This window comes from Gossypium hirsutum, chromosome A06, assembly GCF_007990345.1.
Source record: "Gossypium hirsutum isolate 1008001.06 chromosome A06, Gossypium_hirsutum_v2.1, whole genome shotgun sequence".
In the NCBI taxonomy this organism is placed as follows: Eukaryota; Viridiplantae; Streptophyta; class Magnoliopsida; order Malvales; family Malvaceae; genus Gossypium; species Gossypium hirsutum.
The window spans coordinates 127,871,560-127,886,309 of NC_053429.1; the positions used below are offsets into that span (position 1 = coordinate 127,871,560).

General features: G+C 32.4%; 1 protein-coding gene and 1 pseudogene across 2 annotated transcripts; one reads left to right on the forward strand and one right to left on the reverse strand.

Annotated features, from left to right (window-relative positions):
* Nucleotides 1-955: 955 nt before the first annotated feature.
* Nucleotides 956-3,920, forward strand: LOC107960172 (alkaline ceramidase). Of its 2 annotated transcripts, none has more exons than XM_016896452.2 (3): nt 956-1,203; nt 2,651-2,996; nt 3,116-3,920. In XM_016896452.2, exons 2-3 carry the CDS (start codon nt 2,743-2,745, stop codon nt 3,627-3,629), a joined length of 768 nt encoding a protein of 255 aa, XP_016751941.1. In that variant the 5' UTR covers nt 956-1,203; nt 2,651-2,742; the 3' UTR covers nt 3,630-3,920. The 2 variants fall into 2 exon arrangements, with proteins under 2 accessions (XP_016751941.1, XP_016751942.1); XM_016896453.2 differs by having other exon boundaries at nt 1,189-2,370.
* A 472-nt stretch (nt 3,921-4,392) lies between these two features.
* On the reverse strand, nt 4,393-9,255 carry LOC107960171 (phosphatidate cytidylyltransferase 2-like; annotated as a pseudogene).
* Between the last annotated feature and the right edge of the window lie 5,495 nt (nt 9,256-14,750).

Consider the following 14,750-nt stretch of genomic DNA (forward strand, 5'->3'; position numbering starts at 1 on the left):
ACTACAAACCAATAACATATTAGTATCAATACATACTAGAGATGCTTATCGGTTAAGTCAGGCTTAAGTATGATATTAACACATTTTATGCTTGCTCAAGGTTGATTCGGCTTGAAATATGAGCTTAAAATTTTCTCCAAACTCACCCGTATTTGTAATATGCTAACCCAAAGCCATTAAGGCCCACCCATATTATTATATCTTTTATTTTTATGTGTTATAAATTATATAATATATAAAAATTAGTATAATGTATTATACACATAGAAAACGGGTCAAGTTCAGCTCATGCTTTGAATGTTCAAGCATGAACTCGACCCATATTTTAAATGAGCCTGCTTTTTTGCCCAAACACTCTAAAATTTCAAACTGACCTTCAAGCTTAGGCTGGTAACTTAATCCATGAACATGTCTAATACACATCAATACCAATAAAATAAAAGTACGTCCATCCACATGATACTATCTAAACTTATTTGATGGTTAGGTTACTTGCCTAAGACCGAAGTCCAACCCGATATTTGAGAGAGTTTAGGCAAAAATATTAGGTTCAAAAAATAATTTTGAACAATAAAATTAAGCCCGTTTATAATAGGAGTTGGGCTCAAACTTGCCTCTACTCGACCCATTTTTAGTATTATGTATATCATATAAAAATTAAATCTAAACTAATCTATAATACTATGATATAAATATGAGTATATCTAAAACGGGTTTACAAAATAGACAAATTTGTATAAAATTTTAAATTTATATATCAAATTAAATTGTATCTGAATAAACATAAATCGTATTAATATCATAAAACCTGAAGTAGCATTGGCATAAAAAAGTGAGATAAGAAAGCTATTGAGCCCATGACATTGGGGATAAAAGGGGACACAGCCCATTCTTCCCGTACTACCAGAGAGGAGTCTTCAAAGAATCACCATCAATGGCGTTTAAGGCCCATTCCAATTTTTCTTGTCACCTTCGTGGGGGACACCTTACTCTCAAAAACCCGAAATTTTAACCCTTTTTTCTCTTTATTAGCGACACATTATCTTTTGCCTCGAACGCCTAAAAGTCTAAATACCATAGTCCCAGTTATCCCTTACTAACGTATACTTTGTGTCTCTTCATATATGGAACAAAGGGAAATAGAGGACAGCACAATAAATTCCATTCCAGCAGAGCATGATGAGATCTATCTCCACCTCTAAGGTTTTATTTTTCTTTTTCCATTATATTTATTTTTTTTAATTATATGAGTGTAGATATGATTACATGTTTGATAGGTGTTTAATTTTGGATTTAATTTGCTTAAGAAAATTTTGAGTGTTGGGATAGATAGCTTTATAGTTTAAACAATGCTTGTTTTGGGGTATCTTGTAGAAATGAGAATTTAGCTTCTTTGTTGCTTGTTGATGGTTCAGCTAATATAGTTTTTGGTTTATAGATTGAATGATATGGTTTGTGGTGAAATTGTTTATTGAATCTTTATGTTGTTGCTTTTTGGGTCTTTTTTGTTTTTTTTTTTTAATTTGATGGAGATTGAGATGAAGTTTGTATGTGGTGGAGGTTAAGGACTGTTCACTCTTAGAGCCGTACTCTTTGGGTGGTAGGAGGTGGAGAAGAAAGAGGAGCTTAAGGAAGAAAACGGTAGTGAGAGGTATCTATATGAGGTTGACCTTTTTTGCCACATGTAGTCGCTTGATAGGCTCTTTGGCCGCTTCTATGATCCCTGGTTAGGTGAATAAATTGAGATCACCTAAATTTTCAAGCACCTGGGTGATAAGTGATGGTTGTCTTATCAAAGTGAACTTGTTCTCAAGGATGGTTGGCTTGCACTTCCTTTGATCCTGGCAAACAATCCTTATGGTGGAAGAGATAAGATTGACGAAACCTGACGGGCGGAGTTAGGTGGTGAAGTGATCATGGTACTTTGGCGCAGATTGCCAAGTAGCGTACATATTTGGAGCAGTCCTTATGGTGGAAGAGATAAGACGGACGAAACCAGATTGGCAGAGTTAGATGGTGGTTGTCTTTGATAGGCTCGTTGCTCCTTCTGATGATCTCTTGTTAGGCAAGATTTCAAAATACGTGGGTGGCAAGTGATGATTGTCTTACTGAGTGACCTTATTATTAGGGGTGGTTAGCTTGCACATTCCCTTGATCCTGGCTGAACAATCCTTATGGTGGAAGAGATAAGACTGATGGAACCAGATGGGTGAAGTTAGGTGATCACGGTACTTTGGCGCGGATTGCCAAGTGGAGTACATAAATGGAACAGTCCTTATGGTGGAAGAGATAAGACTGACAAAACCAGATGGGAGTTAGGGGACGATTGTCTTGATAGCCTCGTTGATCCTTCCCATGATCCCTTGTTAGGTGAGAAATGTGATATCATCAAGATTTCGAAGTATATGGGTGATAAATGATGGTTGTCTTGTTGGAGTGGTTGGCTTGTGTGTTGGTGGTCATGGTACTCTGACGAGAGGATTACCAAGCGGCGGAGTACATATATATATATTATAACAAAGTTCAATGTTTTTGTTCTCCTTTGGCTAGCCTTCTCCTTAAAGTCTTGCTTTTGGGGCTTAATCTGTTTCCATTGTTTTCATCTTCCTGCTCTTATAAATGCTTAAACATCAGACCTTGTTTTTTTCAGGACATGGTTTTGAAGGTTTCATGAGCTCTGCAACTTTCTTAGGCTTGACAACGATCGAGTCCATTCACAGTTGTATACATTTATAGCTGAAAATGGCTGATGGAATATCAAGCTTTTGGGGTCCAGTCACATCTACAAGCGAGTGTTGTGAGAAGAATTATGCCTACTCTTCTTATATTGCAGAGTTCTACAATACTATATCGAATATCCTCACCATTCTTTTAGCCTTCATCGGTCTCGTAAACGCCATACGACAGAGGTTCGAGAAAAGATTCACTGTTCTTCATGTATCTAATATGATACTTGCCATTGGAAGCATGTTATACCATGCCACCTTGCAACGCTTGTGAGTATCGATCTTTATACATGATGTAGTTCGGAATTAGTTACTTGGCCATTCAAATGCATGCTTTTCGTTCATGGATGGTAATTGTTTCATTGGTTTGCATCTGAATATACTTACAGGCAACAACAAGGTGATGAAACTCCTATGGTATGGGAGATGCTTCTTTATATGTACATCTTGTACTCACCGGATTGGCATTACCGAAGCACGATGCCCACTTTCCTTTTCCTTTACGGTGCCATTTTTGCCGTCGTTCATTCTGTCATTCGTTTTGGCATCGGCTTCAAAGTGCATTACGTGATTCTCTGCCTTCTTTGTATCCCACGGATGTATAAGTACTACATTCACACCAATGATGCCTCCGCTAAGAAGCTCGCGAAGTTGTACGTGGCTACGCTTTCCCTGGGTAGTTTATGCTGGTTCTCTGATCGTGTTTTCTGCAAACAGATATCGAGTTGGCCGATCAACCCTCAAGGTCATGCTTTATGGCATCTCTTGATGGGTTTCAATTCATATTTCGCAAACACGTTTTTAATGTTCTGTCGTGCTCAGCAGCGGGGATGGGCGCCGAAAGTCGTTTATCTTACGGGCATTCTCCCGTATGTGAAGATTGAGAAACCGAAAACACAATGACTAATCGAGGAGGGAACTCTGAAATATAGTTTTCCTTTCCCCGTTGTGGAAGGTAATCAAGAAAAGCAATGAAAAAAAAAGTCTAAAGGATGATTTAGTCAATGAAGTTGTTGGTCAGGATCTCATTGAAGTTTTACTTTGTAAAAAAGTAGAAACATGTACCATATTTAAAATGCCTTTTGTTTGAATTGTGCTAATAGTTAGGGTTTTGAGATAAATCATGAATTTTTGTTCTTGAAATTTTTTTCCTTTTAGTGGCTTTTACAAGAAAGGCACTGAGATTTTGGATTATGAATCAGATTTTATTGTTCTCTGTCTTATATATTATATATTAAATCAAACAAAATTAAAAATTTCATTTATTTTTATTATTAAAAGCAAGCGTGATTGATGAAATAATTAGACAATCTCATGTTAATGTACAAAGATCAATTTTTAACTGTGAAAATAGATAAATTTTAACAAAAAAATTAGTCGCTCTTTAATCTAACATGTAAGAGCTAATTTGTTCATTTCTTGAGTAAAAGAGGTAAAATACAATTAAACTCCTAAAGAATAGGATGTTGATCGAGAAAATCGACCCGTATTCGAAGTAACATAGCTCACAACCATCGAGCAAATCTTCCTCTTGATATCAAACAAGTTAGCATTCCCATTTAAGCACCAATTGTATCACTGCTTACTCAGTTCTCGCTGTGCTCAAACCCGAAACCCGATACACATACATGTATATATTGAGAGAGAACTTAGAAACACCAGAATATAAACTCTCTGCTAAGCTTTCATGTATATATAAATCAATGATTAATTGGCTTAAATGTTACACTATACAGTGTGAGGATAAAGAATGCCTGGCTAAAGATAAATTAATGGGAAACAAGATCATAACACCATATACATATGCTCGGGAAACGAACGAGATGATTGTTTGCTCAGAATTAAGCTGTGTATTTAAGAATGTCCAAGTCTGTCCTGCAAGATCTGCCCAAGCTTTGTGAGAAGAGTTTGCTGCTCCTCGAAAGTAAGTTTCGTCAAGACCTGTGTAGTGATGCAGTGTATCCTATTACAGTTACGAACCCTAAGTAAAAACCGAACAGCCTAAGTAAAACACTAAGGATTCATTTACCTGGTCCAAGATCATTTCAACTGAGATGCCCTCGCGCACAATGAAGGACTGGTGATAGATATATGCAAAAACTGCCATCACCATCTATATTTAACAGTCAAACAACTTAAGAGTCGCATAGATACGTTGAACTAGCACTCTAATGAAATGTAGATCCATTCGTTACATTTACTACTTAACAACAGTAAACAACAAAATTCATAAAGCTATGTATCAATAAAAAACTTTTTCCAACACATATCCGGACATGAGAATTAGATACGAGTCTCCAAGAACCCCTAAATAGACGAAAAATTTGGACATACCTGTGTAGGACACATGCCTCTATTTAAAACTCGCCCCCGAGTCTGACTAATATAAAGACATGACATTTAATTTAAATGTTCAATTAGGATGAAGAGTCCTGATTTTCTTACCTGGCAATCCATTCTATCTGTAATTCCACCATGTCCAGGTATACTATCACCAAAGTCCTGTAGTGATATTGGAAGTGGGGGTTGACAAAATATTTAAGTATCAAAACAAGCTAAGCAAAATCTGAATAGAGAATACGGAAGGAGTTGATACCTTGATTTTAAAAGCTCGTTTGAAACCACTTGCAAAAAAGCCCCCAAAAGGTGCTATAATTGATGCAAACAAACCAAGGCATAAAGCATGCCACTGAACTGGCAAAATAGAGATCTCTTTCCAAGGAAACTGCAAAAAATTGGAATAACGATAACCTTTTAACTTATTCATATTAAAATTCCCATTGTTAGAATCTATGTTCCAAGCACTCTTCATTTAGAATCTATGTTCCAAGCACTCTTCATTTTCTCGCATCCATGTCTTACATATAAGCTAGAAAATTGCTTCTTTTTTTTTTTTTTGGGGGGGGGGAGGGGCAAAGTACAATTTCATCATTATACTAATATGAAAATTCATAAAATTTTAAGGGGCTAAATGGAAAATCTACCATTTTTACGGGGACAAAGGCCACAGCCTGCCTGCCTTTGCCTTCGCCCCTATTTTCATATATTCACATGTGGGTATAGGAGTATGATCCTCCTAATATATGAAACAACTTAGAAAAGTTTGAGTATATCTGCTTTGGGTACATATTCTTATCCAACACTTAGCCCTAAGCCCAAGTAAGATAGCTTAGAATTTGACTATGGGACTTAAAGAACCCAAGCATTTCGAGTTGAGATGATAATCATTTAACAAACCTACATCGATGAAGACACTAAAGCTTATTATATGCAACTAGCAAATCTTGTTGACTGCAGCGGTTCATATTTAGTAAGAGATACTTCAAAATTGGATGATATTCAAATATCTAGTCTTTCCCTTTTAACCAGGGAAATCGGAACAATCAGACTAGAAGTTCATGCAGAAACTTTTATGGGGAAGTTAAAAGTGTAATTGTCTCTTTCAAGCAAACCAAATCATACCAACTGAAAGAATAATTAGGGGAATAGGTTCAGATAAAAATTATATGTAAGCTTACCCATTGACTAATCCATCCTGGTAAAGTATAATACTCTCGCTTGAACAATGGACCTGGGTCGCATTGAAGCCAACCAGTTGATAAATCCTGTAATCAGTACCCTCACACCATAAGTTTAATGAAAAAGAACCTGGTGCCTCTTGAAGAATCAAAGAAAAAGTTCGATCCAATAATTACCTTCCTTGGACAGGTTAGCCATTGGAATTGACCCAAGATATTTGCAAGCTGCATATGCAAAATCTTATGTCATGTTTATGAACACGTACTAATATGAAAATATATACCAAAATACAAAAGGCGCATAACATAACTTCCCAAGGTTGTTTTAAAGATTTATGATGAAAATTGGAAAGAAAATGAAAATAAAAAATGAATGTTTATACTTGTCATTCAGCAGCATTAATCAAGGCATCAGCATTAGATATTACAAGGTGTTCAATAATCCTTCACAAATGAAGGGTGAGAAGGATGCTTGTCAGTGCATAAATCTATTAAACTCATCCACAAATGTAAAATATCAACTATGACTCCTAAAATTGATACCACAGAGAAAAAGAAAAACAAATAAAGAATATTACAAGCCCCTTAAAGCATCAGTAAGGACAGTGGTATTGCCTGCATTGAAAATGCTACTACTGCATTAACCTTTTCATAAAGAACCAGTTTAAACTATTGCATTCTATTTGACTTTTGTAGTTTAGTGAATTTCCCTATCCTATTGATGTAAAACCTGCAGAAGATAAATGAAATCCTGACTACAAACAAGATGGAGTCAAGTTCAAGATAGAAAAAAAAAAATATGCTCACCACAAATGCAGAGATCATAGTTGTAACAGAAGCTCCAATAAATCCCTCCCACGTTTTCTTCGGAGATAATTTGATTAATGGTGTTCTTCCAAAGAAAAAACCAACGACATAAGCAAAAATATCGTTTATGACAATAAGCGACGCTGGAAGAAGAAACCTGCCAAAAAAGTTCTTAAGTTAAGCAAGAAGAAGAACAGGATGACGAATAGGGAAAGAGAGAATACAATCAAGGTACCAACACTCAATTGATTAAAATTACAAAACGGAGACCCTTTCAATTTTATCTTCATGACGGTGTAAATTTGCATATCTATATCTGTGTGCAAGTGCACAAAGATAGGACACGTAATGCTCGAATGAGAAGTTACCAAAAAATTCCTTCAAAGATATTGGCCACAGTGAAGGATGACTGTGTGAACACTACAATCAGAATCATATGCGTCCATGCATACTGGCGAAACTGATACTTGTACATGTTCTTCTTCAATGTAAGAATAAACCACATAAAACCTGATCCCAAGAACCCAACACAAAAAGGAAAAGACATCAATGGCCATAGGTATTATTTTATATAAAAGGAAAATTCAAGGGGGCAATCACCATATAAAAAAGTAAGAAAAGCATCTAGCATATAAGAAAACGATATAGGCATTCCCAGAAATAATAAACTAGTTCCATTTTGGTCAAAACGATATAGGCATTCACACATAAAATGAAATGCTTAACCAACCTGCAATGTACAAGAAGTAACAGATAGCCATTTGATACTTGATAAGGCTGCTAACAAACTGATACAAAAATTTTTCCGGAGTAACAGAATTGACGAGTGGTTGACTGAGAAGGGCGGCCATATACAAATAACATTGCAGTGAAGAAGAAATGCCTGCCATAAAACAGAGATGAATACATGTTAGTAAGATTGAACACTAATGCCTATGGCACAACAAATCTTGGTTGCCATATTGAAGGAAAATGTAGTATTCTCACCAATTTAATAGCCTAAATCCTGGAAGATGCTCATCTTCATGTGCTTTTCTGAGTAGATTAAACAGCTCTTTTGCCATAAATATTTGGATAACCACCACCATAGCTGTGATATAGAGATGACCCATGTAGACAACTAATGCAAAACCCCCAATCATCCAAACAGTAGAGTATGTCTGAATCCACATTGATTTGTACTTGTTACGGTCATCAACAAGCAAAGTTCCACCATTTGGTTTGCTAGGTTCTGGAATAACCTGAAAGAATATTTGGATTTTTATTAAGTTAAAGATAAAAAAACAGTTTTGCTTGCATAGAGAAATCTCTCTTTCAACGTCTGAGTACCCAACCTCATTAGAACGTTTACGCTGCCGAACCCGAGAAGTACCAGCTGATGATAGGGCTATATTATTCTCCTTTTCCATGGCTCTTTAGTCGAATGTCAATCGTCAAACAAAAACACATGCATATACTTGTGAAGCAGGAAAGAACTGTTACTGTCCGAGCTACCAAATTACACACACTTGAAAGAGATGACAACTGGGACTCACTGCAATGGTATTCATAAAAAAGCTATAATCAGCTAGTTGAAGAAATATCATGCAGCAAGTAAGCATAGGCACAAAAAATTCATTTAAATATGCCAGCACTCGAACCTTTTTCTTCTGAAATACACTACAACATAGTCTAGAACACATCCAGTTAAAGCCATACATTCACCATGCTCTATCATTGAAGCAAACAAAATAGACATATATCATAGGCAAAAAAGCACCTTCTGGTTCAAAATAAGCAACTTTAAAAAGACATGAAAATTTCATCTAGTCCAAAATCATACACGGCATGGGTCTTTATAAATATTACTGAAATCCCAATCTCTAGCCTTCCCATGTTTTAAGGCAAACAGTGATATTCCAACAAGATGAAAGAACCATATATATATATATATATTGAATGGCAACTTTTAAGCTAATTAAAATAACATTCAAACCTTAAACGATACTTTAACCAGGAAAATTTGATCAATTAATGAATCTAGACTTTCTCCCAATGAAAAATTTCAAATTCCAGGTTCAGCAGTAGATTTAAAAAGAGGAATTTCACTCAAAATTATCAAGCTAATTAATTACAAACAAAAAAAAATCTATAGAAACTGAATCAAATAACACAAACCCAGGAAAAACCAACAATCAAAGTTTAAATTTAAGACAGTAAAGAATGAAAGTAACCACTCAAAATCAAAACTGAAGCTGAAAGAAACTCAATTTCTGGAACACCAAAAGACCGCCGGAAAATCAGAGAAAAACATTAACAGCCGCTAATATAAAAGCATTAGCGAGAGAAATGGAAATCTGGGTTTAGGGTTTATTGCAGTTATAAATAAATAAACTCTCTTGAAAGCAAGTGACAGAGAGAATAAGAATAATTAAAGGATGAGGAGGACAAGTAAAGCAAAAGGGTAACGCTGTTCTTTCTTTCTTTTCCCTGCTTACTAATAGTAAAAATAAAAAAGAAAGATTCTTATTCAGCACTTAAATGTTAAAAGATTCTCAACATTTCTCTTTCCATCTTGAATTTGGTAATTTTTTTAAAATTAATTTTTGAAAACCCTAAAATTTAAATCTTAATATATGAATAATTATCAAGTTTTAGGCTTTAATATGAGAACAACTGACAAGACTAAAAACTAATTTGGGCCAAAAAAATATTCAAGCTATAGTGTGAGAACAATTGCTTAATATAAGACCTAATATAAAAAAAAGTGATCAAGTTCAAAGCCTAAACAATGATTTAACCTAATAATGTAGTACTATATTTTAATACGAATTCTGAAACTACCCACAAATCTTGAACTCAATGATGTTAAGCGAGTTACTACTCAGTTAATAATTTATTAATATACTTTTATATTAAACACATAGCTCGGGCAAAAGAGTAATTGGTAGAACCATAAAAGTGATCATGGCAGAGGTATTGATATATGTTTAACCATAAAAGTAACTAAAAATTTGTTAGTATTAGAGGAAATTCATCTTTAAAAAATAGTTATTGAGCTATACTTAACGAATAAATATTAAATAAGAAAAAAGAATTTAAAAAATCCAAATTAAAAGAATTTTATTAATTTCAATTAATTAAAATTAAAAGTAATTGAACATATAAAATACAAAAAAAATATCATATCATCTATCACATGTCGATCATATATTGATTATTTTTATTACCTTGTATCAAATAACATTGTTAGTATATTAGAGTAATTTGTAAAACGTTTGACAAATTTAAGTACCAAATCGAACAAAAAAAAAGTTAAATATCAAATTAAGAAAAATAATCAAATTTAAGTAACAAATTAGACTCAAAAGAGATTAAATACCAACCTAAAAAAATATCAAGTTTAAATCCGAAATTAAAAAAGAGTAATTTTTAAATGCCCCAATATTATATATTGAAGATGTATTCGAATTTATTGATATAATATGCTATAAGTAAAATTACATTAAAAATTTGTACAAAGGCATCAAACAGCCTCCTCAAATTCAAATACTAGCAGCGAAGTTAAGGGGCTGGCAGGAATCGGTTCAAAAAATTTTCTCTTTAAATTTTTTATAATTTATAAAATTTAAAATTAGTAATGGTAAAATTATACTTTAATTCCCTAAAAATGATAAATATTTTGTTTAATCTTTTAAAAATTATAAAATTATATTTTTACTCCCTAAAAAAATTTCTAAAAAGATGTCAATTAAGACACACCCAAAACAATGGGTCACATTGGTTTTATCACTATATTTTCTTTGTCAAATATTACAAAATCTAAGTTTGATTCAATATGGGGCAATGCACTGTCTTCATATGGAGGAGAAGAAACCAAAGAAAATATGGAGGAGGAGAATACTTTTATTTGTTTTAACCTATCTTCAACAAAAACCCCGTTATTTAGGGGAGCATTCGATTAAATCGAGTCGAGTCGAGTGAAAGATTTAGAGTGAATCGAGTTGACGAGTCATGTTTTATTATCCTAACTCAATTTGAAATAAAATTTGAGTTGAGCTGAATCGAATCGAGTAAAATTGTTCAAATTTAATTAAAAACTTAAACATATCAAATTAAAATCTTGTTATAGTATAACTAATTCCATGTAACCATATATAAATTTGAAACCAAATATATTTGAAAACTTTTTCAAAGCAAAGTCATAATAAAAAATTCATTATTTTGATAAACTTGAATAATTAATTAACTTGCTAAAATTATTATCTTAGAAAATTTTTATTTTTTTTAAATATAAATTTTGGAATTTTTATAAATATTTTGAAAATTAAAATTTATTTTGAATTTTTGAAAATTTTTGTTGAAAGAGAGACCAATTTGCTCATTTTTAAAACTTAACAATGACCAAATGGATATTAACACCAATTTGTTATTCGAATTGTAAAATTCAACTCGATTCAAACTTGAAACTCGAATTACTTATTCGAGTTGACTCGAATTACTTATTCGAGTTGACTCGAATTACTTATTCGAGTTGACTCGAATAATTCGAAAAACTCAAACAATTCAATTCGATTAACTCAAAATTTTATTTTTTCGAATCGAGTTTTACTCACCCCTACTATTATTTACATCTATTTATATTATATATCTTATTTTAAAAAAATATTATATATATTAATTCGGCGTCAATTCAACTGAGTAACAAATAAAATGCCTTCTTATAGAAAGTCTTTTTTTCAAAGATGTATTTCTATAAAATCAATAAAAATTTTGCACATTAATTACCAAATCTAAACCTATCATAAAATAGGTTTTAAAACTTTTTATTTTACAATTTCATCCAAAACTTGATTTATGTCTATATAAGCTTTTAATAAATATATTTATTACATAATTTTTTCACGTATATCATGAATTCGATTTAGTATATTCTAATCCTATTATTTAAATGTTTGACAAGTCGGTGTCACGCACCAATAGAGTCTCAATAGAATCTCAACTCAGTTGGAAATTTATCAAAACTTTGTTTCTTTTATAAATAATAAAAATTACTATGAGGATGTTTCATTTTTAAAAAAATATATTTTTATAAAAAAATCTAAACAATACACAAACACAAGGGTGACACTAGCTCCTCCTAAAATGGAAAAATATCATATTGACCTCTTTATATTTTATAAAATTATAGATTAGTACAAATGGTTAAATTACACTTTACCCCCTCAAAATGATAAGAATTTAATTTAATCATTTAAAAATTAAAAAGATATAAGTCGATACAATGATGAATTTTTATTTTAGCTCTTAGAAAAATTCATATGTTAATTCCGACCTATTTTTACTTGTTTATTTTATCATAAATTTTTTTAACAATCATCATTTCGACTCTTTTTGACATAATGCTTAGAATTATCTATTGCCCCTTTCAACCTATAAATAGGAGAATAATGCGTTTCAACGTACTCAAACTCACGTTCTTTTGCAATAATAATAATACCCTTGTCAATCGAGCTGAGAATCGGTTTTTCATAAATTTTGTTTATAGTTTGACCATTTTTCCAATGCATATATTATCGTAGATGCCACCTAAGCTCTCTTTGTTGTTATTGACAACATAACCCTAAACTTCACCGTCATGACAATCCTCAATTTTATCCTTATATAAACCCTCAAAAAGCACTAATCCAACCTCTCCCAACGTTGCTGATAATCCTTCTTATATTAGCCATTGCCACCAATGGGAGCTAAAGTAGGCAAACACTCAAACCCAAAGCCAGAATCCAAGACATTAGTGATCGGTTCAAGCACTCAAAAGCCATCCATTATTGAAGCCATAAAGCCCCAATGCTTGAAAACAAGAAAGTCGACGAAGAACTACAATGGCTTTAAAAGGCCGTCGCAATCACTGGCCGAGGAAAGGGTTACAAAAGCGAGAAAGTTGTTGACTTTAGAAGACTGGTTATTAGCTTCTCCTGGTGGACCTTTGAAGGATTATTTTAATGGAGGCGAGCTTTATGTTTTTAAACAGTTTAATAAAAGGGTTCATCCGTCTTCTTCTTCAATGGAAATTGAACCAAGGGTTAACGATCACGATGGTTTCTCCGTTGATCTGTCTTCTTCGGCTGATGTTTCGGGTTGTTCTTCGTTTAGTAGAAGTCAAAGTGGGAAATCGAAAAAGAAAGTGAGTTTTAGGTTACCGGAAGAGGCTGATATTATGGTGTTTTACTCGCCGGCCGGTGGTGATATTTGAGTGTACGTACTTTGAGAGAGTGATGGAGAATATCCTTCTATATCTAACAAATTACTAAGAGATCCCTGTATTATAAGGATTGCATCAAATTAGTACATCTATTATTAAATGGATCAATTTAGTCCTCATGTACTCTAATAATTAAGGTCAAATAGGAATAGACTAAACATTTATTGTTTAATATAGTTAATTTTTTTAAAAAAATTATGTTTCTTTTGTTTGGAATTGAATAGAGGGACTAATTTGATCTAATGCCTACAATATTTTAAATTTTTTGACATATTTAATTATTTTTAATAGTATAAGGACTAAATTAATTCATTTAATAATAGATAGACTAATTTGATCCAGTCTCTATAATATAGGGACCTTTATGGCACTTTTAATCTATTATAATATATTATCCATGAATGTTTGAGGAATCTAATTTAGCTCTCAATACTTACATATTTTTTAATTTGACCCTTATTGTTGTTTTGAGCTAAATTTGACACGTAACTTTTATAAAAAAAATAGATTTAATCATCAACTTTTCAAAAATAGTCAAATTATTTTTTTTTAACCAAAATACTAATTAAAACGTTCGTTTGCATGGTAATCCTTAGGTACTCTATGGTCTCTCTTTTTTTGGGGGGGAATTTTATGGATTTTTTATAAGTTTTTTGAATTTTAAATGTTTTATTTTTACAAATTTTAATTTATTTATTAATGGAAATTTTTTAAAAAAAAATTATTAAACCGGTTCAACTATCGGTTTCTGTCTTATTTTTTAAAATCAGTTTTGAGTAGTTTCCGATTCAATTAGTTCAACTCTTTTGTTCGAGCCAATATACCAAACATTTTTCAATCTAATTGATCCAACCAATCAATCCAGGCTTGTTTTAAGAACATTGGTCACATCATCAAATCTTGACGAAATCCAAGTTTAGGAACCAAAATGGGTCTAGTATCAAGTCCAGGTACCAAAGCGAACTAAAAACAAATATAAATATTAAAACGAACCTAATTTTCAAATTCGAGGGTAAAAAATTATATTATCCCTGAATAATACACCAACTTATTTTTAAAAATGTTATCCATAAAACCTTACGGCTACAGAATTTTTTTTTTTTGTGAATTATAAGAAGATGACAAAACTTTAATAGCAATACAACTAGCACGACTTAAACTTAAGTCATATCTGGAGCCGTGAACACTTTAACCATTAGGCCAACACGAATTTCTCAATGGCTACCCAATTTGTTAGATGGAAAGATAAACTTTTAATATCATGTGCTTAATCAACAAATTAATATTTAATTTAGTCCTTGTAAACATTGAAGAGCAAGTTGCGTAAAATAATGTCTTTCTTATTATTATTTGGTTGATCTAATAAATGGAATTTCAAAATTGATATGTTGTTAGGTGTTTTTAAGCAGTAAATATTTTGGGTAAATTATATTAGTAGTTATCTAAATTTTAGTAAAT